Source organism: Pantherophis guttatus, chromosome 5 (genome assembly GCF_059756535.1).
Source record: "Pantherophis guttatus breed Tessera chromosome 5, ASM5975653v1, whole genome shotgun sequence".
Lineage (NCBI taxonomy): Eukaryota > Metazoa > Chordata > Lepidosauria > Squamata > Colubridae > Pantherophis > Pantherophis guttatus.
The window spans coordinates 99,532,535-99,558,761 of NC_142067.1; the positions used below are offsets into that span (position 1 = coordinate 99,532,535).

General features: G+C 36.6%; 2 protein-coding genes across 6 annotated transcripts; one reads left to right on the forward strand and one right to left on the reverse strand.

Moving 5' to 3' along the window:
- Positions 1-3,728: 3,728 nt before the first annotated feature.
- On the forward strand, positions 3,729-8,523 carry LOC117666555 (F-box only protein 36-like). Its single transcript, XM_034419306.3, has 4 exons — positions 3,729-3,874; positions 4,285-4,393; positions 7,833-8,005; positions 8,278-8,523. Exons 1-4 carry the CDS (start codon positions 3,779-3,781, stop codon positions 8,440-8,442), a joined length of 543 nt encoding a protein of 180 aa, XP_034275197.1. The 5' UTR covers positions 3,729-3,778; the 3' UTR covers positions 8,443-8,523.
- Positions 8,524-9,003: 480 nt separating this feature from the next.
- Positions 9,004-25,025, reverse strand: UPF3A (UPF3A regulator of nonsense mediated mRNA decay). 5 transcript variants are annotated; one of them, XR_015734541.1, is made up of 11 exons: positions 24,735-24,983; positions 22,889-22,995; positions 21,077-21,222; positions 19,954-20,052; positions 19,751-19,861; positions 16,381-16,436; positions 16,130-16,288; positions 14,636-14,793; positions 12,368-12,662; positions 11,603-11,794; positions 9,004-10,952 (listed from the first exon to the last, which is right to left on the reverse strand). XR_015734541.1 is itself a non-coding variant. In XM_087895395.1 (10 exons), the coding sequence occupies exons 1-10, from the start codon at positions 24,873-24,875 to the stop codon at positions 10,885-10,887; spliced, it is 1,245 nt and encodes a 414-aa protein (XP_087751521.1). In that variant the 5' UTR covers positions 24,876-25,025; the 3' UTR covers positions 9,004-10,884. The 5 variants fall into 5 exon arrangements, 4 of the variants coding, with proteins under 4 accessions (XP_087751521.1, XP_060542409.2, XP_087751520.1 ...); XM_087895395.1 differs by lacking the exon at positions 11,603-11,794 and having other exon boundaries at positions 12,424-12,662; positions 21,077-21,183; positions 24,735-25,025; XM_060686426.2 differs by lacking the exon at positions 11,603-11,794 and having other exon boundaries at positions 21,077-21,183; positions 24,735-25,005.
- Between the last annotated feature and the right edge of the window lie 1,202 nt (positions 25,026-26,227).

The window sequence follows — 26,227 nt, forward strand, 5'->3', positions numbered from 1 at the left end:
AACCCTGTGAGGTGAATTGGGCTGAGAGTGTGTGACTGGCCCAAGGTCACCCAGCTGCCTTTCATGCCAAGGCGGGAGTTGAAGTTACGGGCCTTTGCTTTCTAGCCAGGTGCCTTAATCACTAGACCTAGGCTCTCTTATTAAAGCCCATAAACTTATACCATATAAGTGAAAGAATTATTGTAACTGGAAGACTGAGTTCTAGTCCTGCCTTGAACACATAGCCAGTCAGATGATCTTATGTTGGTCACTTTCTCTCAGTCCACTTCTGAAAAACCTTGCCAAGAGCCTTGTTTTAGCAATCTCCAAAAATTGGACATGATTGAATGGAAGAAAAAAAATCTATTTGTGTATTGCCTTTCTGGAGTTCAAGATAATGTTCAAAGGATTCATATTTTTTTTTCTGAAACCACCTCCCTATGACGATGGTTAGGTTGAGAGTGACTAGCTCACACTCTCAGTGAGTTCCCATGGCTGGGGTGGAGCTGAAGGTAAACCTGGTATTTATCCAAAACCATTCTAGAAAATATTTCTAATCCTAACTACAGCAACATAGAAGAGAATTATTGATATGATTGAGCCAAGGTTAAATATTTCAAACTTCCATTGATTTCAATGGAAGCCATCAACTACATGCAATTAACTATCTCAAAAGTTGAATCGGAAGAAAGAGCCCATGAACTCAGTAGCAAGTTCAGGCAAGTTTGTTTAGCAAATGCTAATTTGGTCTGCAAAGTTGCCATTTTAAGTTTCAAGGTTTGAGTTGTATCTTACTGTAACTGGGAATCTCATATTGTACTGAGTTCCTTAAATAAGCAGTTTATTTTTCCCTCCACAATTCTTGGAGACTGCTTGGACAAGACTCTTGGCAAGGTTTTTCAAAAATGGTTTGCCATTGCCTCCTTCTGAGACCTGATCTTAACTAATTATTTAATTTTCTGCATCTATGTAAGAAGATGGACGCTGTGATTAAAAGTATGATTATGAACCATCATTCCAAACATTCTTCTAACTAAGCTAAACCAGCTAGGGGTACCTGAACATACTTGTAAGTAGATCATAAGCTTCCCAACAGACAGGAAGCAGCAGGTGAAGCTAAGCAGAATCACATCAGATACCTGTACAATTAGCACAGCCCCCACCCCAAGGCTCTGTGCTCTCCCCACTTCTCTCTATATACCAATGACTGCATCTCAAACAATCCATCTGTTAAACTACTGAAGTTCGCAGATGACACAACAGTGATTGGTCTCATTCGAGACAATGATGAATCTGCATACAGATGGGAGGTTGAACAACTAGCCTAGTGGCGCGACCAGAACAATCTGGAACTGAACATGCTCAAAACCATAGAAATGGTGGTAGACTTTAGGAGAAACCCTCCCCTACTACCACTTCTTACCATACTAGACAACAGAGTATCAACAGTAGAGACCTTCAAATTTCTAGGTTCTACCATATCTCAAAGGGATGCGGTGGCTCAGTGGCTAAGATGCTGAGCTTGTCGATCGAAAAGTTGGCAGTTCAGCGGTTCGAATCCCTAGTGTCGCATTGTGGCCCGTCAGCGGCCTGTGCAGCTAGTAACTGATTCCAACAGCGAGGAGGCTGGTGTGGTGCTGCGCCAGCAGCCTGCGCAGCTGGCACTCGAGTTGGACACTGAGGAGGCTGGAGAAGATGTGGTGCCAGAGGCGGGGATTCAGCCAGGGCCTTCAGAACCTCCAGAAGCTTCCATAAGTGAAGAGGAAGTATAGAAGGAGCCTCTTCTCGATGCATAGGCGCGCAGAGCTGCCAAAAGGCAGGAGTGGCTCCTCAGGAGGAGGTCTCCTCAAGAGGAAGGCTTGGGACTAATTGGCCACTCCCTTAGCCTATTTAAGGAAGGAGGATGACTGCAGGGAACAACTTTCGTTCACTCTCTTTCGCATCTTGATATTAGTTCTCTGCAAATTGCTTCTGGACTTTCTGCCAACCATAGTAAGATTACGATTGTTTATTCTTTGGATTCTTGTAGGCTGTTAAGAAAGTTAATTAACAGCCTTTGTTTGAAAAAGACTGATTTAATTTAGTAAACTAAGGTTTGTACAGACTTTGTGTGTGCTGCATTCTTTGGGGTCCATAGCTGGGGCAGAACACACGTAATGGGGTGAACTCCTGTTACTTGTCCCAGCTTCTGCCAACCTAGCAGCTCGGAAGCACGTAAAACATGCAAGTAGAAAAATAGGGACCACCTATGGTGGGAAGGTAACTGTGTTCCATGCACCTTCGGCATTCAGTCATGCTGGCCACATGACCTTGGAGATGTCTTCGGACAGCGCTGGCTCTCTGGCTTTGAAACGGAGATGAGCACCGTCCCCTAGAGTCGGGAACGACTAGCATATATGTGCGAGGGGAACCTCTACCTACCATATCTCAAGATCTAAAATGGACACCTAACATCAAAAGCATCATAAAAAAAACCACAATAACGAATGTTCTTTCTGTACCAACTCAGAAAGCTCAAACTGCCCAAGGAGCTGCTGATACAGTTCTACAGAGGAATTATTGAGTCTGTCATCCGCACCTCTATAACAGTTTGGTTTGGTTCTGCAACCCAACAAGACAGATACAGACTTCAGAGGATAATTAGAACTGCAGAAAAAACAATTACTACCAACCTGCCTTCCATTGAGGACCTGTATACTGCATGAGTCAAAAAGAGGGCTGTGAAAATATTTAAAGACCCCTCATATCCTGTACATAAACTCTTTCAACTCCTACCCTCAAAACGATGCTATAGAGCACTGCACACCAGAACAACTAGACACAAGAACAGTTTTTCCCCGAATGCCATCACTCTGCTAAACAAATAATTTTTAAAAGTGCCAAATTAAAACACTCTTCTAGACATTGTTAAAATGCACAATACATTCCCTAGGCTTATTCTGATCCCGTTTTGGAATGACAGTCAACCGCAGCTTCTAGGAATAGCTACAGTTGCTTGTTTAAAGTGTTTTAATAGCTTGTGACTGTTACATCTACTAAAGGTACCCATTTTGTCACTGGAATATGGCCAGTGAAAAGGAAAGTGGTTTTGGGTAGGGAAAGGGGATTGGTTTTAAACTTTCTCTGGTTTCTTTCTGCTTGCTTGTTTTAGCTGTGTTCAGCACACATTTGGTACATCTTTGTCCAATGAAATGGATATTTTAGATAAATTTTGAAGAACTGGCTCTTCCACAGATATTGGGCTAAAACATGGTGGGGTTCAATTTTTTTTTTGTTAACAGTATTTGCTATCTCCTGTTTGAACCTTTCATTTTTGATTGTTGTCTGACTTATGTTTTGAATTTGTACATACCCAGAGTCACTTTGAGTGGTTGGTCTACAAATGTGATAAATACACATATGTTCCCTAGAATTGGGTAACCTGGAGCAAAACACTGTTTCTCAGCCGAGGAAGCAGGCAATGGCAATCCACATGCCAAGAAAACTGACAAGTCCAGGTAGTCAGGAATCAAGATTGACTTGAAGGCAGCCAGGCAGGCAGGCATTACTGTACTGCATGGTGTTATTTAAATCCCCCCCCCCCCACGGCCAATTCAAACATTAAACCGACCCATAGCTTTTCTTTTTTGTTTTTACTATTGCCCAACTGGTGATGAAAACATTATTCACTGGAACCCTCCTTAGGTAAAGAAACAGGTCTCAGTAACGTAAACACAAGCCAGCCATTTATTTCTTGAGCATATAAAATAGGCTGAGTTCAAGCTCTACAGAAGGCATAGAAGCAACTTTGGGACACAGAATGTCTTCACTACTGCAGGAGAAACTTTGTGAAATTCAAACTCAGGCTCCCGCTCCACAGAAAGATTTTCACTACTTCACCATCACAAAAACTGAGGTAAAATGGCATAGATCTCATTAGTCTGAAATTAGAACCTTTACTGTATATTTGAAGAAAAAAGTGGAGATATGAGAAAACTGCACTTTTTGATCTTCTGTATAGTCAAGCATCTGTTAAGTCAGTTAAGAGACCAAAATCTTAAGTAAAAGAGATAGCAGTTCCAAACAGCCATTCTGGCAGATATGTCGAGTTATGTCTATATATATAAATCTGGTGGTGGGTTGTAGTCATGGACTCAAAAAGAAATAATGGCATTTGTGTGTCTTACCACTCTTTTCCTACACAATGTAATTCAAACACAAATGGTTGCAAATGATGTTCTCAATTTCTTGCTTTTTGTTTAGATTTTTTAAAAAATAGGAAAGGGATAACTTACTGTACTCTTTTTAAAATTCTCAATGCTGTAGGTTATCTGGAGATCATGGCAAATTACTTACCGACCTAATCAAGAAAAGATTTTCCCAAAGGAATTGAAGAGGACACACAGAAATTTTCTATTGGATGAACAATTACATAGCAAGTATTAAGCAGGAAAATAATTGTGTATCTCTCTTTATTTCTCTATACACGTACACACACATGGTCACATTCACTCAAGGTTCCACTTTTAAAAACCCAAAGCCAGCTCAGCAGAACCTCTGTCAGCTCTGGAAGCCATCTTTTCTTTCGATCTTCAGGGCTGCCACATTTAGTGCTGTCGGAAACTGGGAGGGGGGATTGTGTGGAGTTGGGGAGATATCTAGCCATAATAACATTTTCTCTGAGAGTCAAGGACATTCTGCCCTGCACTTGGAGTGATGTGACTGGGAGGCATCTCCAGTTGGGATGGTTCATTGATTGGACCATGTGATGGACATGTGGGTGCAAGAACTTGGAATTTCTTTTGGGTGGGGAAAACCTGGAAGCTTTCTGATTCGGGTTTTCCCAGTTGTGCCAATATGACATCTCTAATAAAATGGAACTTTGAGGAACTTCTAGCTTCAGAGTCTTCTTTCGTTGGGGATATTACTTGGAAACCTGACAACCACATTCCTAAAATGAAATTAGAACTCAGTTTCCTAGCTTCTAGCCTGATGCCTTAGCCATTAGATCAGACTGGTTTTTTGTTATTGTTTGTTAATGTTATTGTTTGTAGCACAGAGATTTGATCTTTGTTGCGCTAGGATTGCTGCAGGAGGTAAAGTCAAACTTCCTACATGTTCCCATATAAATCACTCGAAGAAATTTTACCTTCTGAAGGTACACATAAATGTAAACGGCATTTACCAGCATAACTCATCTTTTCTATAACTCATCTGAACTTACGAAGATCTATTTTTGCATACTATTTCTACTTGTCTTATTCTTGTCACTTCTTATAACACCCTAATTTCTTTTGAAGCTGTTTTATGTTATTTGTAAATCTGGGCCTCATGTTTTAGTTTAGTAGTGTATGAAACAGCAGTGGCCCAGCAGCATTAAAGCAAGCCACAACTCTCCCAAATTTCCTTCCCTTGGGTGTCACAGATCCTGGATTTTGGAAACATTTTATAAGTTAGCCTATTTGAACTACCTAGGTTCAAAAATTGTTGCCCTACGATGTAGTGTTTTGCCCAGGTAAAGGAGTTTCAGTAATGTATAGATAGGATATTTTCATCTATTAGCTACTATAGCAAGATGGCCACCATATAAATCTTATTAAATAAAAATTTAAAAAGTAATGACAGAATATATATATTAGCAAGCCTTATTTCTTCCAAGAACTACTTGACACTAATGAAATGCAGTGCCAAGCAGTTAGTAGATTCTTTCCATGGAGTTCGTTTAATTTTTTTTTAATCTCTTTGTTTCTGGGGCACTTATTCATTCCTTTTATAGAATCAGCTGTTTGTTCTGCTTATGTACTTAATGACTGGTGCTGCCCCTGCACGGGGGTGGTTACTATAGAGAAATCTGTTCATCATTCCAAATATCTTAAGTACATATACTGAAGCAAAGTCTTGAATCTTTCATGATAAATATTGTAATTATACTTCAGGACAAATTCATTTATATTTGAAACTTTAAAACTCTCAAGAGTGCAAAGTACTGCTGTATGTATATCTGTATTGCTTATGTACAAGAAATGCTTTAGTCATAATTATCCAAGGATAAGAGGAAAACTTTCATATGAAGTACACAGGCAATCCAGAGTTAGCATTTTCTTTCATCAAGATCATGACACTTTGCTTTTTATGTAGTGCTAATATGTTTCCTTATGTATATGTTAATATATCTTGGGTGGTTTTGGTACTAAGATATCTGAATTTGGTATTTATATATCTAAATAATATTTGAATAAATAAATAAATAGGCTTTGTTCTGACAGATTTACAGGAACATAATTTCCAACAACTTGTATTAAATCATTGTATTAAACCATCTGATGGCAAATGCCAAATAGGGTGAAGCAATTGGCTTGTACACTCATGACCACAGATTATAAACTACAGAGATATCACTGGGGGCACGTCTGATCTAGCAGAGCATCTTAAGATGTTATTAATATAAGACCTTGACTATAAATGCTGTTGAAAAGCAAAATTCACCCACTGTATATAAATGGCTTGAGTCTTACAGTCTTATAGTTTCCAGCAGGTACTTTTTTAGATTATTAATGGCTTTTCTAGTAACTGGAATCAAAAATTCTTATCAAGAGCTATGTCCTTGCTCTGCCTTCAAGCCTTCTAGTTCATATCAATCTAAGTGAGGCTTGACAATCTGGCATGTTTGTTTTTATTTAACTTTTATATCACCAATATTTTATTCTACACTGGTTTGTGTACAATAAAGGGTTGACATAAAAATGCCCTATTGAATAACCATATCCCATACTAAAACTATCAATAAAAATATCTGTGATTGACTAGGTGTCAAAAACCTATTTAAAAATATAGGTTTCCACCTCAATATCTCCTTGAAATATGGTCATGGTATGTATATATAACTAAATATATTTTAGATTTCTTTGCCATGATAAGTCATACATTTATTAGAGTATTTATAGTAAAGGGGGAACCTATTGTGTCATCTTTCATACCACTTTTTACCAAGTATTGGTAAAACACACATAAGACATAGAAAAGGTAGGTTCTATCTCATCTACTCAGAACGACCAATTGAATATAAACAATTAACACTTTATGTAATAATAAAATTCTTACAAACAATCATATTTGTAAACATAATTTTCCAGGTCTCCAAATTTCCCCTTCCAATTAAAATTACAATTCTGTTTGATATTATGTAATTACAATATGATATAAGTTGCTTTCTCATTGAAGTGACACACCAAGATTTCTTCATGCGAATTGGACACAACTGAGACATCAAATAAAACTGATAAAATTCAGCTTTACTAACTCTTTAAAAGCAGTCTTAAATCAAGTATTATATATATCCTAGTGACTAGTCCCTCCAGAGTTCTCATCTCCCCCTCCCCACTAATAGGATTCATTTTATATCAATATCAGGTAGTCTTAAACTCTTCAGATCTACCAAATAACAATAATTCCAATCATTACAAGCAGAACAACCCTTTCCATTCAAAAATAAACCTCATTGTGTTCCATGAATCTTACTCTTTTGTAAATACAACCAAGTTTTATTGCTGTCTTCCATCTTTTAATATAGTAGAGTTTTTTCTCTTTTCATTCTTTGTAGCTTCTTTTTCCAAATTATTTCTCCTCAGTTGTAGATATTTAATTAGGAAGGCTAACGTATCAAAGTTTAAAAAAAACAATGCAGTAGTTATAGTTTCATTTAACAACCATCTCCACAATTTATGAGATGATGAGTGTTTTGCAATGACCTTTATTATTAGAGTATGAATTTGCGCTATGTTGCTCTAACCATAATACACAGCCTTAATAGTGTTTATTGTTGCAGCACATGTGCTAAAAGTGTCTCCCCTTCCCCTTCTATTTACTTCATTCAGAGCAAGTTCAAAGCATTTTTGGGAAAAGCATGCTGAAATACACTCTCAACTTGTGTCAAGGACACTACGATTTCCTAGTTCGAATGCCTGAAAATTTGATTGTTCATATCATGTCATTTCTTAATCTGGAGGATATTGAACAATTGTCAAAAACCTGCAAAAAGTTTCAGCAGGTAACAACTTTCATTGTTATTTTAAAATAGATTTGCCGTTTTAAATAATTGCCATAATATAGCCTATAATTTATACGGTGTGGTACAGAAGTTATAAGTTAAGTCAACTAATACTATAATGTACAAAGAGAAAACACTTAGCTTTGAGATATATCAAAAAACTAAGAATTAATGCAATGGAGATGAGGTATAAACATCTATTTTGATTAAGATGATAATTGGATTTACTCATAAGTAGCATATAATAAGCATTGTAGATATTTATCTTTCAGCTGTGTAACACCGATGAATTTTGGGAAAGAATAAAAAAATTGCAAGATAAATATACTCTTGATCTACAGTCAGCCAAATTTCCAGCTTATGAAAAGCAAAGGAATTTTCATCAAAGAAAAGGCTATCTGACACAGATGCAGAGAAGGCACACCACATTCTTCTAAAATGTTGAGTTCATATCTTCTTAATAAAGACTGTACTATTCAGACTGCATAACATCACTGGACCATAAATGTTTCATAGCACCTGTGACTTCTGCCCCTTTCTTCTTCATTCTTCTACTGTATACGCTTCTCAAGATACATCAATTTATCTTTTCAGATGCCTGTATTATAACTTAGAATTTTAATCCTTTAGCTGTATTAGCTTGGAATTCTGGGAGATGCAGTTTCATACTATATAAAGGGTGCCCAGATAGCCTATTGTGTTTAGTTTCCAGTTAAATGAGAAATGATTTTCCCAGTTAAATGAGGATGACTCTTCAAGAGCTTATAATTCATATTTTTTAGAAAAAAATTATGATCAGTTCTTTAAACAGAAATATTATGCACTACAGAACAACTCAACATACAATGGTTGTATCATCTCCCCCAGTTAGAAGAGAGAACAGCTATTCAGAAAACAAGAAATTATATAAACAGCCAATGGATAAGTTCATCGATCCTATAAATTATTTTCCATACACATTTTTGCACCAGAAGTTAAAAAAACAAAGCAATCCAATATTTGGATGACTAGATTTCAGTTTAATCTTCCAATGACTGAAATTAACAAAAATGTATTTTATTTACATTAAAACAAATGTTGATAATACAGTAATAAAAAAAATCAAAACAAGATTAAAAAGTAGTTAACATTATCAACATTTTTGATTTTATGACTTGCCCTTATGATATATATAATTTTTTTTCACAAAAAATGAGAAGATATATCTTATCACAATGTATTCTAATAGCATAATGAACAGAGGGAACCTGTGGCAGGTACAGTGCATTCTGCTGTATAATCTATTTATAACCCAAAATAGTTCCATCAATGCCATGTAAAAATATATTTCATGAAATATTTATATACAAAAAACAACGAATAAATCCACATATTGAAAAAAGGCAAAAGGTTTTGAAAATGTAATTTCATGAAAGGCCAATGTTGCATTATAGATTCAGACTTGAGTCAGCCTTTTTTCAGGTAATAGAATGAAAGGTAAATGCAGTTTAAGAAAGTTAAAAATAGATTTGACACTTACCCAACATTTTATGACACTGAAAAGAGGCTAAATATGATAGGGTAGGCCCATTCATCACAACTCTGTTTTCTCTGAAGTCCTATAAAGAATGGCCAGAAGCTAGTGCTGACCCTTCCCTTGTCCACATACCCCCCATTGAAAGCTATTTTGCTTAAATTGTTGCTGTTCTCTTGGTGGATGTATGAGGTTGGAAGGCAGAGATGAAGGTCCTGAAAGAAATAAGCCTTAAACAGCTCTTTTAATCACATGAATGTTGTGCCATTATATCCTTGCAAACTACCTTCATCAACCTCTTTCTGTAAAGGTATCTTTTAACCATGATCCTATAGCAGATTAAGCACTGTCCTACGATAATGATGCAAACATTGCATTAATTATAAACATATTGATGATTCACATTAAAAGTTGTAGTTGCTGTAATTATTACATATTGGGACAAAACTACTGACAGGACCAAATCTAAGATACTGTAATTTCTTTCTTCCACCCACAGATATAAATATACTTATATTTTGTACAACACTTTTTTGTATATACATACAAATCTGGGAGTGTGAAAATGTCTATGGAGACATTTGAAACGCACCTTTGGGACTGCGAGTGTATAGTTAATGTAATTTGTAGAAGATAGTAAATACATTTCAGTGAAAATGTCTGGAAATAAATATCTTAAATATTCCTTTTGTTTAGCAGATGTGGCAATTTCTCAAAAGTTTTATACAAAACACAGCAATTTAAAATATGTTTGGGGTTACTAGAACTTCCAAACTCTACCTTCTATTTTCAGCTATATTGCCTCAAAATCACTTCCCTATGTCTCAAATCAAAATACCCTTTGTGTATGTAGAAAAACAACTTCCATTATGCAAAGAGATGCACATTTGAATGTGCCAGAAGTTAGTGATGTGTATAAAATTAATCTAGCACAAATACATACAATGACCATGTATGTATCTATAGACATTTTGAAATCATATTTTTTCCAAATATGCTGACAGTATACTATTCTCATACATGGAAAAAGAAGAGAACCAGCTTTAATTTGATTCCAAGGCTGACAAATCCTTTCCTTTTTTTAAAAAAAAATCACATTCATGTTTACTTTATGTGATGTTTCATGAGGTCCAAACTCCGTACAGAAAACTTTAAAAAGGAATGAAATTGCTGTACTGGAATTTTCTTGGCAATGCCGGCCAAGTTCTAAGAACATTCAGTTCTCTGTAGGGCACTAAATCTTAAAGCTGAATGTCCATTTTATTCTACATCTTCACTCTTCTCAGAACTACCACCAGCTGAGTTGTCTGCCTCATACCTTCTGTCATAAACTTCTTGAGAAGTTTTTTCAGCACAGTCATAGAACCTACTTGTAGGTCCCATATGTGTTCGAATGCGAATTCCTGGTTGGTACAGCTGCATGGCTGGGCGATCCTGTGCAGAACAAAAAAGAATAAAGAAAGAATATAAAATCTCTGAGAAAACTATTTAATTGCACTGGGGATCTCAATGCAGCCTAGATGAATGAATATATAAAGAAATATTTCTGCTACTACTTATATTTAATAAGAACTAGTCTCTCTCTCTCTCTCTCTCTCTCTCTCTCTCTCTCTCTCTCTCTCTCTCTCCCTCCCTCCCTCCCTCTCTCCCTCCTTCCTTTCACCACTGAGAGGCAAGTATTCAAGCAAACTAAAAAGATTCTGGAGAAAACAACCTGAGAAAAATGTGGAGGACAAATGGCACCAAACTAACCCATGGAAAATTTTTGAGTACCTACCCCTCATGCTCAGTAGAACAATTGCTAGTTAAATTCATACAAATATGGATATAATAATATTCAAACAAAAAATACTTAATAGTTTCTGGCACACACAGTTAACAATTGCAAGCTAATCTAACATTGGCCTGTCTAGCTAATAGGCATGGAGATCGGGATATAAGAGTGCTACAGAAATGTATCATCTTGCAGCTTTTTGCTCAGTGCTGAAGAGTCTTCATAATGGAATGGAGGAGAAAAACGACAACTCCGATGTAATCCTATAACCAATGGTGTAAGATTAATCCACAATTTAAAAGACACTTACTTGAGGTGGGAATGTACTTCTTGGAATCAGTTAGATATGCTTCTCAAAAAACATGTTTAAAGCAAAGCTTCACATTCCTGATAAATTAACTCATTATAATCAGGTTGCAACTGACAAAGGTTGTGTGATCCACAATGGATAGTACTGTCGTTGCTGCTACATCATCAAGGCAAGGCATTCTTTTTGCTGCAGCTGCATACAGCCAAAGAATAAAGTGCCATATCAGAAAATACCCATCTTCTAAAAACAGAAGTATCAACAATAAGGCTCTTACGGAGTAAGTGTTCTTTTAAAACGTTTCGGAAAAATAAATCTCTGCCTTTTTTTTAAGGGATAACTTGCCCTGGCACTCACATGAAATTGCTTTGTGCTTTGTTATTTATCAGCACCAGTGTTATTAGACTACTATGGCTAATAGGCTTTTTAGTAATAGTGTATTAATAGGTAAGGTCAGGATTTTTTGGAGTGGATTAAGTCCTGATAAGTTTTCATTAAGACAGCAAGCACTCAGTTGTGTATAGCAGGTGAATATTTTTCTTTTAGGAAGAAAAAAAAATCATAAGAAAAAGGCTTTGTAATAATTTTATTTTAAATGTAAATAAGCAGCAGGGGTATCTTAACTGCTTTAGTTTATAAAATGTGGATTTTTTTCATGTTATTTTAACATAGTTGTTAGAAGTTTCATGCTGAGATGTCAAAAGCAAATCCTCTGTGCCCCTGATATAATTTTACTAATGAAAGATTATCCTAAATGAATAAAAGAACCTTATTTCTTATGCGCTCCTTTTTGGATGCCATGTCATCACACTTGTCCTCTTTACCCAGTTTGTCAACTGTGTCCACAGTGAAGCTGTAGTTGTAGTTCACTTTCTTTCCTCGGTCTTGGTTGTATCCTTTCTCCCACTTCGGTTCATCTTCATTCCGTCTCACATATTTGTCAAATTCATAGTGAGTTCTGTGCTTTCGGCCATCTTCCAACCGATACCTTTGTCTCTCAGGTTCTTTTTCACGAAATCTTCTCTCTGAATCTCTTTGTTCTTTATCACTGTCATTTTGTGATCTGTGTTTTAAAGGTGAGTAAACTTGAACAATTAATCAAGTGAACATAAGTTTGGTTATATTATAGTTAGTGATGCCACAAAAGGAGAAGCTGTTGGCTGGAGATGGCTGGTGCAATAACAGAGAAGGCACCACCACCTTTCAACTCCAAACCTGTGTTTTTTTCTTTTAGTTTGTTGTAATCTTTTGTTATTTTAAACTCTTTTTATAATTATTTTTATAGTCGTATGTTTTATTACGTGGCTGCTCAAAGATACCTTGAACCTCAAGTTGAGCAGCATATGAATTTAATGAATAATAATAATAAAAGGAGGTTTGCCTGCATTTAATTTTATATTTTGCATTCAGTTGAAAAAGGAAATGATAAAAAATAAAGGTGTATATTGTAAATGCTCATTCCAGAATTTAAGCATTTGGTTAAATCTTTTTTGTAATACTTTTTTAATTTTTCTTTCTAATCCTCTGATATTAAAAGCTATGGAACTGACTGAAAAAGCAAAAGAAATTGTGGTAGTCTAATGAGTAATACCAAAATTCCCATGATCGAGCAATATTTTTGCTAGAGTCATCCAACTTTTTAGTAAATAGTGAGCATCTTTTTGAATTAATAAGTACTGATTCTGAAGAACCCAATTAGAAATTACATTCTAATTTCATTTATTCCTAATTAAGATAATGTCCCACTATAAGTTGTCAGAGAAAGGGACACTTTACTGAATCAGATAGTAAGGAGACTCAGGAATAGTATATAAAGATAACTGGCAATTTAAAAAGGTAAATTAATCTAGATTTTTTTAAAAAAAGTAAATCAATAAATAAAATAAAATAAAATATAGAGGTACAGTATATTCTTCTAATAGAATGTGCAAATATATTTTAATCTGGAGGAGCTAGTTAAACAGTTTTGAGATAGAGAGATGAAACAAGAGATTGCTAAATTTATTTCTTTTCCTTAAGAAGAGTGTTTTTGCTTGAAAGAAGTTAAGATTTGGCATTTTCATTACAGAATTCTAATAACCACACTTCTGTACTTCAATACAGTGGAATACAGCTTCTGCTTCATATCTATGCAAAAATTTGAAAAAGAGAAGAAATGTGCTAGAAGGAAAAAAATTCAACAGACTACATGCCGATTGTGAATTTTAATGTCTACAAGTGCCTTACCGCAATCAGGCCAATGACTGAGATCAGTTAACTAAGCTTATTTTAAAAAATTATACCCCATGTTTTAGCTGGAAAGGTTCCCCCTACAGTTTACAGATCAATAAAAAATATTTCTGCCTACATGTCTTAAAATAAACGACGGAAAAAAATAAAACACTGAAATGAGAAAAGGGAACAAATGTTCAGGTACCAACTCTTAATATTGTAAGAATCTTAGCACCTCTCACCACCTATCCAGCCGTCTGTCCGTCTGTCCAGCCAGCCAGCCAGCCATCATCCATCCTTTCTCTCTTTCTCTCTCTCTCTCTCTCTCTCTCTCTCTCTCTCTCTCTCTCTCTGATAAGTCTAGTCTAGTGGAATGACTCTTGAATTATTATTGGACTGCCAAAGTGTAATTGAATCAACTTCATAAAATGGCAACAATTTTACTTTCTTTCTTTAGCTCTGCTACAGATCTGATGGTTGAAGCATTAAATACCAAATATTTTTTTAAAAATGAACATTTTCTTATTTTCATAATGTTTCTTCATTGTAATCAGTCTGCAAAGTGACATATAAATTATCAAATATTCTATAATCATGAAATGAGAATTGTAGCTTTACATTTCTATGATCTAGGCCAGGAAAATAAAAGTTAGCATATGATGGCTTCTTCTGCCACTCACCATACAAGAACTTCAACAAAATGATTTACTGTAGGAGTTAAATTAATATATTGCTGTGCAGTTTTAAAAATTTAATTTCACAGGATTAAAGGAATTAACAAGATTTAAAGCAGCGATCAAAAGTGCCCAATAAAGAAATACTCACTTTTCCTTAAGTTCCTTTAGAGGAACTTCCAATGGCTTGGATTTTAAACTCCCATGTCCTGGTGATTTCTCCCATTTGTTGTCTTCAATATCACCTTTTTCTTTTTCTCTGTGCTTTTCTGTAGTCTGTTCATCTCCCTTTTCAGGTTTCTTAAGAAGCTAAAGAATATTTGAATATACATGTAGTTATTATATTTATCAAGTAGGTAACAAGGCAGTAAACCATAACTGAGATGAGGGTCGGGGGATAGAATTGAGAGTCCTTTCTTATACCATCTGAGTGTTTTTACTGATCTTTTTCATGTGTTTCTTATAAATACATATAAAACTGAGTTTTATCCATTGCTTTTGGTGAAATTAGTTATTTGTTATGTTGTCACTATTTAGTATTATTTGCCAAATAGTCTCCTAAACCCCATACATACACAGAAAACAGCTCTACTGTAGGCCAGATGTAAGCAACCATTAATTCAATTGTTCCTCATTATTCCCTCTGACAGCCAATTCCATAGATTTCTGGAAACAATGGATTTAAATTGGTAAAATTAAGATTCATCTGGATCTCACTGCCAAGCTCATCTAATATATACTCTACAGTTTGTCCTCTAGTATCCATTTTTTTTGTGTTAACAATACCTTGAATGCTAGGATAAATGACTATTTAAAAATAAATAAAATGTTCCAGTTGCCATTTTTCCACCATTGTCACCTGAAATGCCTCTAATGAAGCATTTGAGATGAAGGAAAAGCAAAGTTGGAAACTTTTTCCCCATGAGCTCTCTTAAATTAATTTATCTTAGAATGCAACTCTGCCTTGAGTAATGGGACTTTTCTATAAAACTCCAATGCCTCATCCTCATCCTCATTCAAGAAGAGTAGACAGGAGGAAGGATAAGAATACACTGAAAAAAGCTCATCTTACAAGCTAAACCAGCCCTGTGATACTTGATATTCCAAATCCTACTGAATTCTCCACAAATCTTTACGATTTGTAGAAAGTTAACAATATATTAATAACATAGAAAATAACAAATACCATGTTTCTCTGAATTCCCGTCTTATATTTTTTTGAACCCTGAAATAAGCACTTGGCCTTATTGCCATGCGCTCAAAAGCCCGATTGGGCTTATTATCAGGGGATGTCTTATTTTGGGGGAAACATAAATCAAGTATGCCATACAGGACTTTCAAATGAATCAGAGGTGCTGAGTTTCCTAGGAATAATTTTTACGTCTGGCAGTGTAGTGAAGGAAATGGTTTCCCTTCACAATTATCTTGCATATGGAGGAAATAACTTCAGTTTTGAAGATAAATGTTATTTCTGGCTCTCCATAATAAAACTTACAAATCACTTTTTTCTTTGCAAGGGAAATATTGTATAAATGTATTTATCATTTTAAAAAATGTTTCACAAAAACATGAATTAATCTGAAAGTTTAGTACCATTAAAGCACTGAAAACATTCTGAAAAATATATTTTCAGTTTCTGCATTACCTTAATCCTTATTTCTTTTTCAGCAATTTTCTTTTGTTTCTCAGCTTCTTTTCTTTTGCGTCTTTCTTCCTCTCGACGTTTCCGTTTCTCATCTTCTCTTAGCCGTTTTTTTTCTGATTCTCGTCTCCTTCTTTCTTCCCTTTTCTCTTCTCGAATTCTCTGAAATATTGGAAAAGGTTAGCATTGATTTATATTACTATTACAAAAATCTGAAGTCAATATTTAAGGTGTAGTTCAAAATGCTAACATACCTGTTTTTCTAATTTTCTATTTTTAATATATTCCAAAAGTGGGGTGGTTCTTCTAGCTAAAACACAAAAAATGTGATGTAGTGTTCCATTCCTAAAATAAGCATGTTTTATATTTGTTAACATATAAGATTTAACAAGATAATTAATAAGACATAATTAATAATATTTCATTTAATCCATGGGCTACTAAAGAAACATTTGTCTATATTCCAATTTATCAGATTGCTAAGGAGTTTAAAAAGCAATAAAATAAGCCTCATAGTTGCAATACCAATATAGAAATCTTAATAATTTTTATTTTTTCCAACAAATATTTTTCCTTGTTATTTTCAATAATTAGAGTACAAAAAACCCCCATTTATTTCACCTTTGATCTGATGGATGAGATTTTTATACCTTATAACTCTTTTATTTATTTTTAAATTATTAAAGTGCACATTTGTGCAAAATGTAGGCTTCAAATTTCTGTAACAGTACGCCATAGCTACTGATAGCTATTATTAACATTACTAACAATTAACTGCTGAGTACAATATAGAAAAAAATCACTTGTGTATGCTACTCTTTTACTTCAATGGGAAAAATAAGGAAGAACTCTTTGGCAGAGTTATAATAACAATCAAATGCAGCCATGGAAAAAACTGGAAATTATTTCTATATCAATTCATTATAGTTTTATATATTAGTGAGGACAAAGTTCCATTTCAAAGACAAGAGATCACAAAAGGATAGCTATTAATGGTACCAATGTTAATGTCTAGATGACTGCTATTTAGAGAGTTCAGGTTAAAACAATAACCTATTATTTTATAACTCTTCCCTAAAAACTCAAAGCATGTAACATGAAAATATTAATAATCAAGTATTTTTTTTTATTATAACCCAGGTGGATTGGGGTCACAAGCAGATTTGACTGTGGTTGCAACTGGTGTGGAGGGTTGGATTGCACACACAGAATATGATCAACGCCAGAACATGTTTCTGCTTTGTTTGGGCAGGCACTTAACTAAAACACTAACACAATCTGATGGGCTCCAATTTGCTTCTAACCCTAACCCTAACCCAATCCTGCCTCCAACAGCTAGTGTTTGCTCATCTCAACATCCTATTCACAATCTTTCCCTTCAGAAAATGTTAATGTAAGTTAGAGGGACACATGGCATTGAATTTTCATATTTTAGTTCACTACTAAATAATAATATACAAGACTCTCAATAGGACTTTGCTCAAGGCCAATATCTCCACAGTGAGTGCTCTACATGCATCCATCAACATTTGTTGGCTGTACCATTAGAGAGGCAACTTGATAAATATCAGCCCACAAGTGTAAATAACATGAGGATAGGGAACAATTTTAAAAGAGCTGATGACTCAAGGATGGTAAAAGAAATCACAGCCATTTTGGTCTGGGGAAATGAAAAATTAATAATCTATAGTTGGGGGACAGTTCTATACCTTTTGAAAAATACTTCATGTCCTCCATTCAATGTATGGAGGAAGCCAGCTTTGAAGCAAGTCATTGATGAGATTTCAATGATAGCTCGCACACGCAATCCCACAGATTTTGCTCATCTAAAATGGATTCCGGTTTTGCATGGAGAATCCATTTGGCTTGCACATCCATAGCTAGATTGCTGATTCTAGATCAGAACTTGCTCTGCCTAACTGAAAGGACTATCAGCTTGTTAAAGCAACGTGGAAAAAAAAGAGCAAAGTATAATCTTATTAGCTTCCAGCTTTAGGTGCAGAAGTTGCACAGCATGTGCACCCAAAACTGGATCTCTGTTAAAATTTACACCCACTCTGTCCAGACAAGTTGACAAAACGATTAGATTATTCTGTAGTAATTGCTATAAAGAGATCTAATCACACTAAAAAATAACTACCATAAAAATAAAAGTGGTACAAGAAGTGAGGCTGGCTAGCCAATATATATATATAACTCAGATTTGAGAAATTATGCAACTTGAAGTAAGCTCATCCTTTTCATTTAAAAATATTTCAATGCTTTGTTGTATAGCAGCAATGAAAAATATTATTTTATAAAGCTGTCAGGTTTTTGGTCATATTATTTGATATATAGATTATAATTTAATTGTTAAAAATGGTATATTTATTTCTTGTCCACTCCTAGGCAAAATGAAATCATTCATTTTGTAAAAAGGGGGGAAGGATATCAGATAAACTAAATTATCATTTTAAGAGGTCATGGCAAGTAATGTTTGGGAACCTTCATATAATCTAGCTAGCTTTTTCTACAAATATGAAAAATCATAAAATGCTAAAATTAGTACTGATTGATTATTAATTCCTTGCCTTAGCAACTGAACATATATAAATAACCACTATCTAATGAAATGACAAATCTAATGTTGGAGTCATTTTTCTGACTCTCTCTATCCTTTTAGATATATTTCTAAATGGTATGTTGACATTATTGTCCAAAGCATATTCTTATTTTTTTCTAACTTATTTTAATTATGGGTTGACTTTATGTTAATGTCCTTTTTATGAATCTTAACATTTATACAAAAAAGGAAGATAGCACTGAAATACTACAACACAATTGTAGGCACCTGTGCTATGAAATAACAAAGATCACAGGAAAAAAATTCTACTTAATTGGTGTAAAGGTAAAGGTAAAGATTCCCCTCGCACATATGTGCTAGTCGTTCCCGACTCTAGGAGGCGAAGCTCATCTCTGTTTCAAAGCCAAAGAGCCAGCGCTGTCCGAAGACGTCTCCGTGGTCATGTGGCTGGTGTGACTAAACGCCAAAGGCGCACAGAACGCAGTTACCTTCCCACCAAAGGTGGTCCCTATTTTTTCTACTTGCATTTTTTACATGCTTTTGAACTGCTAGGTTGGCAGAAGCTGGGACAAGTAACAGGAGCTCACTCCGTTACGCAGCACTAGGAATTCAAACCACCGAACTGCCGACCTTTCAATCGACAAGCTCAGCATCTTAGCCACTGAGCCACTGCGTCCCTCTCCACTTAACTGGTTACATTTACTCAAATATCAAAAACAAAATTACTGCTGAACATTCAATTCATAAAACTTATGTGTATTTAAGTGTCTTGTTATTAGATTTATTCAGGATTTAAATACTATTTTATATATTTCCTAGACTAGCCATAAAATATTTCTATGGATAATCCCCCAAATTCATCAATACGTTGTCTGAACTTAGTGCAATGTCCTTTAGAAAGCATGAGCGAGTTTTTTTTAATTCAATAGAAGAAAACAAATAAAAGCTGCCATTATCATAATTTTTCATATGACTTAAGAGGTTCAATAAGCAAGGTAAAACATGAACATCTAATTAGAAAAACTTTTAATTACTGAATGGAAAAAATTAGCTTAACAAACCAATGAGTTCTCTTGTTTTTGCTTCTATTTCTCCCAGAAGTGTTTCAGGGTTGGCACATATTTTTTCTTCTTCAGCACAATAACTTTCTAAAAATTTTCTATATTCTGGATCTGTGAAAGAAAAATACAGAAAGCAAAGTATTGCAAAAGAAGCTCATCTTAAATTACAATAAGCAAGTTTTACCACCAACAAAAAAGTGTACCATCTTCTATGCTTCCAGATTTTGCATCTTTCTTCTTTAGTTTCTTTTTAGAAATCTTTTGGAATGGTGCAAATTCAACAACAGCAGGATATTCCAAACCTTTAAAGAATCACAAAGGAACAGAATTATAAAGGACAATTAATTTTAAAACTGAAGTTCTTTTGAGAACAAATGTCAGAATCAAAATTATCTATCCTATTTTATCTGATTCAAGCTTATTACACATAGCATCAAACCAGGAAAGGAAATCAGTACACAAGAGCAAACTTCTATGAATCCACCAGATCTACAATAAATGATCACATCAGGATCTCCTTCATATTGCTTCAAAGAAGTTTCCTTCAAGTTAAGCGTTGCTCAAATGACATCAGGAAGGTCCTTTTTTTAAAGCAACCATATGGAAATACTGTAGTTTGTCATTACCCTTCTCTGAAGTGATTTTTCTATTGTTGAATTTAGATTAGACTTTGGGTAGTCCAGGTAGTCTCCTCTCAAAGTACAGTACAAAGCAATTGATGCCATTGAATATTTTTGTAGCAGTCTACCACAAAGGCACTAACTTTTATGTAAGATATATATATATATCTTACATAAATATACACTCCACTTGAGCTCACTTTCAGTCATATAGCCAGAGCTTTAAGTGTTAGAAAAGAATGTAACAAAAAACCAAACACATTTAAATAGAATTTTGCTTTCAAGAATTCAATGGATGGTCATCAATGAGATCCGTTGTGGATCAAGGTAGTCCTTGACTTATGACAAATCATTTAGTGACCGTTCGAAGTTACAACAGCACTGAAAAAAGTGACATGACCATTTTTCACACTTATGACCATTGCAGCATCCCCATCGTCATTCAGATTTACATTTGGATGTAAATCTGTACATTTGACAATGGGTTCATATTTATGATGGTTGCAGTGTCTTAGGGTCAATGGGGAAGCCAGATTCACTTGACAACTGTGTTACTAATTTAACAACTGCGCTTAACAAGTGTGGCAAGAAAAGTCGTAAAATGGGACACAACTCACAACACATTTCTCACTTAGCAACATAAATTTGGGGGTCTGTTGTGTTCCATACATTTGTATCGATCCTTTATGAGTAATTTATGAGTTACCTTTATTGTCAATGAAGACATAGCCATCAAAGCGATCTCTAAAAAGAAGGATGTCATCAGGATTTCTAAAATTAATATATGCTCTTGAGTAGAGGTGGGGATAAAGACTGCAACAAGAGTGAATTTCAGTTACTTGCATGTAAGTTCTAAAAGGAAAATTATACAAATATATGTCTCAAAGAAAGCAACCATTATATCTATATATTTAATGAAAAGACAGACCATCAGAAATGCTATGCGTTATAAATTCTTAATAATCATTAACCTCTATGCAAATGTGCTATTATTCAACCAACCTAGTTTTCACAGACTTCACCTTCAAGGTTTGAAAGCCACTATAACTTCATTCCTACTTTGGCTGCAAGTAAATTGAGCAAAAAAGGCCTGGGAAACAATGGAGGCAAGTTAGATCAAATTAGGCCTTCCATTCAAAGAGAAGATTCTGAGCAATAGATCAAGTGATGAAAATTAAAACTTCTTTTTGATACTGATTCCCAATGAACTCCAGTTTCCTAGTTACATTTTATACTACAGTGTGATTAAATTTTTGTTTATTAATAGATTGCAACTGCTTAAGTTTGTACAACATATTAAATAATAAATTATGCTCTAAAGCCACAATACTGTATGCCAAAATAATGAAATCGTACTACTGCGGTATATGACCCTAGTCTGTGAACACAGGTATATGATAGTGATAATGTTATACAATGCTATAATAAACAAGCAACTTAAGATTTTGTATTTGGATAAGAAAAACAAATCTGTGTTTTTTCCCCTTTTCCCTTTCCTTTTGGTGCCTTTCACAATCTTGCACACTTATGATAATATAGGAAAAAATTATACATTGGCAAAATTTAATCTATTTTGTACTAATAATCATGGTCCTCATGTTGACAGAATCAAACGACCAGAATGCTGTAAGCAGAGTAGTTGTGCTATTTGACATTACAAAGTTTTCTCTAAACCATGAACGTTTCAATTACTTTTTGAGAAACACAACATCATATCACAGAACAATGATCCATTAACAATCCAGATTTTAAAAATTTACATTCCAGTCTCTGAAATGGCCATAACAGCCTGATATCTCATTAGAGAAGACAGTAGTAATATATGATGTGATTTACTTTTATTTAGTTGCAACTCTTCACATAAGAAGATATATATGAGAACTAGTTTGAGCTGGTGGCTAAAGAAACAGCATAGAAATTAAGGGTTCTAGTGCCACCTTAGCCATGAAAGCCAGCTAGATGACCTTGGGCTAGTCACTCTCTCTCAGCCCAACACACTTGACAGGACTGTTGTTGTGGGGAAAATAAGTGTAAGAAGATGTCTAGGATATGTTTGCCACCTTGAGCTATTTGCAAAAAATAACTCAGTTACTTTTTTTATAACTCAATAAAGGTGAAATAATGAATGGATGGGTGAATCTCTCAGAAGATACACTCAATCTGGCTAGAATGGTCAAATGTTGTCCATTCTTAAACTATTTTCAGTTAGAAAAAGTAAATTTTAATGTCTCAAATATGCATGAGAGAATACTCCTAACACATCCAAACCCTACATGATTCCTGCTCCCTGCTGTGAATCTCCCACAAATCAATTTCGTTGATTTGAGTTCTAGTGCCATGATAATTACAGCAGCACAATCTGTACAGAATGAATAGCATTAAATATGCCATTAATGAACAGTAGAGTACTGTTATACATCCTTTGTATTAGAAACATTTTAACTAAAATGCATCCTATGTTAATAGCAACAGACAAACATGAAATAAACAATTGTCGTGGTTTATACAAATGCTTCACCTGGGATCAGAGGAACAAAATTCAAAATAATCATGAGCTGGAAGTGGATGGAGTTGTTCTTCTAGCTGCTCCTTAGTAAAGTTAGGAGGAAGCCGGCGAATAACTACCTGCAAAACAATACCGGTAAAACCGGGCATACAACAGTTTTTCTCATGTCAGTGCCTGCAATACACTCAAAACAAGCTTACTGTTGCTGATCTGCATTTTTTTTTAAAAAATACACCTCCCATTAGAAATATTATTATTTTAAATAATATTCCTGAGAAGCACAATGCTGTCCACATGCCATTCAGCTATAACTTTGGGCCCTTGGCTTATCTCTCAGCCTCCCTCATTCCTGACAGTTCTGTCTTGAAGTGGGTGGTGCTGCATTAATCCCACTTGGATGGCCACCTGTTTTCCCATCTTAGAGTTCTGAGGGTACATGATGTAAAGAACAAGGATGATCATCATGATGAGATGGCTGCACTGATTGCTTCTGTCCTCATGAGGATTTGAAAGAAGGGTTCTATTTGCTCCAGGCGGACAAAGCAGGGAGCCCCGTGAGGGGTCCTTGGTGCTCTCTGAGCTTGCTTGTTTTCTTGCAGATGTTTCATTACCCAAACTAGGTAACACTATCAGTGCTAAATGTCTACGGAGATTCTCAGTCATCCAGGGCAGGGTTGTCTCCAAACTCTCCAGCTCATCCAAGAGCTGAAGAAGCTTCTTGGATGAGAAGCGAAACGTCTTGAAAGAAAAACCAGAAAGTCCAGTTGCCTCTTGAAAAAAAGCACCTTTGAGACTATCAGTGCTAGTACTGATGATGTCACCTAGTTTAGGTTTAGGTTTATTTGGATTTATATACTGCCCTTCTCCAGAAGGACTCAGGGCGGTGAACAGCCAAAGATAGAACACATACAATATAAAATTTTAAAACAATTTAAAACATATTAAACAAATTTGGCCCATACTAATTAAAACACCTTTTTAAAAAGCAAATTAAAATTAAGCAATTAAAAAAAGTTAGGCCAGCCCAGCTTGTTGGAATAAAAAAGTCTTGAGGGCACGGTGGAAAGTGCGTAAATCCGGGATCCTCCGTATCTCTGGGGGGAGCTCGTTCCAAAGGGCAAGTCCCCCCACAGAGAAGGCTCCTGGGGGCCGCCAGTCGAAACTGTTTGACCGACGGCACCCTGAGGAGCCCCTCTCTGTGGGAACGTACTGGCCGGTGAGAGGCTACCGGTGGCAGAAGGCGGTCTCGTAGGTACCCAGGTCCTAAGCCATGGAGCCCTCTAAAGGTGGTAACCAATACCTTGAAGCGCACCCGGAAGACCACCGGGAGCCAGTGCAGCTCGCACAGGAGAGGTGTTACATGGGAGCGCCATGTCGCTCCCATAGCCACCCGTGCGGCCACATTCTGGACCAGTTGGAGCCTACGGGTGCTCCTCAAGGGGAACCCCATGTAGAGAGCATTACAGTAGTCCAGGCAGGAAGTGCATGAGTGACCATAGTTTGGAGTGAAACCTCTGCAAGAAAGCTCAGAGAGCACCAAGGACCCCTCATGTCAACCCTGAGCGACAAATCTTCTCCTTTACAAAGCGGACCGTGTTTCCTGGGCAGGACGGGGCTGGACCCAAGCTATGGAACCCGGAGCCCAACAGCCCTTTCAGCATCGCTCCGTCCCCTCCGTGTGTCCCGGGCCGCGGTCTCGTGCGCCCCCACCCGCGCTTTGTCCCTCGCGAAGGCCCCTCAGCGCTTCAGGTGCGGTAGCTCCTCCCACTCCCCCCCCCACCTCCGCCGCCGCTCCTTCCTCGAGCTCGCTGTCCTTGGTGCTGGAGGGAGCCCCTCCCTTTGCCCGCCGGCCTCTTACTTTGCTCAGCGCCGCTCTTTTCTCTTCCCGTTGCTGCTTGCCCGGCGGCAGGTTGGAAGGCGGGGGCGGCGGCGGGGGCGGAGAGGAGGACGGCGTCTCTGACACGCGACGTGGGGATTCTCGCTGAAGCGGAGCCTCCATGACTCCGGCTCTATTGGCGGAGCCTTTGCGATCGTTCCCTACTCCGCCGCTTTAAAGCTTCAGCCCGGTTTCCTTTCGCTCCTCTTTCAACCGCCAACCTTTGCTGGGAAACATCGCGAGAGCAGCCCCCGTGCCCAAAGAGGGTCTCGCGAGAGGTAGGGGATCGGGCAAGGGGTTGGGGTTGCTAAGGGATGTCCCCGCAGCGCCCAGGCTCTCAAGTCCGATAAGAGGCGTCTCGGGCGTGCTGGGCCGGTCGTCTTTCATGGCTGCGAAACTGGTCCAATTTCTTCTAAGCGCCCGATAACCCATCAGGTTCATAAGGTATGGCACGATCAAGATTTCTAGGTACAGCCTCTTCTCAGTTTGTACCCCGGATTAGAAAAAAACTTGAGCCGATGGTGCTTTTTGGTTTTCTTCCACACCCATTTTCAGGATGCATGCACGTTTGATGAGCTTAGGAGAGAAACACAAAATAATGTACTGCAAGCCCACCTGTTCCATCCCATTTTTTTCTTGCAACAGCCTATCTACAGATCTTGCTTCCCCCCCCCTTTTTTTTTAATGAAGCATGGAAAACAGTTAAACAGTAGGCTACCCTCTTTGAATATGGCTTTAGGACTATAGTTGAAATTAAATTTCAGAACTATAATGAAGCCTTGCTGGTGCAGCGGACTAAGTGCTGTTATGTAGCACTTAGCTGCCAGCTGCCTGCAATTAGTGCGAGTTCAAATCTCACCAGGCTCAAGGTTGACTCAGCCTTCCATCCTGCCAAGGTAGGTAAAATGAGGACCCGGATTGTGGGGGCAATAAGCTGACTTTGTAGAAACACTGCTTCTGGGGGGCCAAAAATCCTAATAAGCAGGAATATACAAAAGAATGAAGGCTATTGCTATAAGTGCATTGTAAGCTCCCCCTGAGTCTTCGGAGGAGGGCGGCATATAAATTGAACTAATAAATAAATAAATGCAATTCTTGTGTTGCCACAACTCAAAAAGCATTTGGATCTGGCTTAACAGTATTTATATTACAGCTTTCAATGGAACCTTTACTTATGTGAACTGGTCCTGAAACAACAGAATGCTTCAATATGCACTGCCACCCATAACTTCTGTTGTTAAGGGATTCATATTTGCAAGTCTTGCTAGGAACCTTACTGTGTTAACTGCAGGGGTAACCAAGAACACCCCTTCCTCTTCTATCTCTTCTCTGAAATTTTTAACCACCTGTGTTTGGCTTCTGAGTTTTTCTATGGTTCCACCAAACTGTTTTGTCCCTTTACTGATAACTCAGTACTTACAACCCTACTCCATCTTTGAACTTTAGTAATTGCTTAGATTGTTGCAAAAATACAT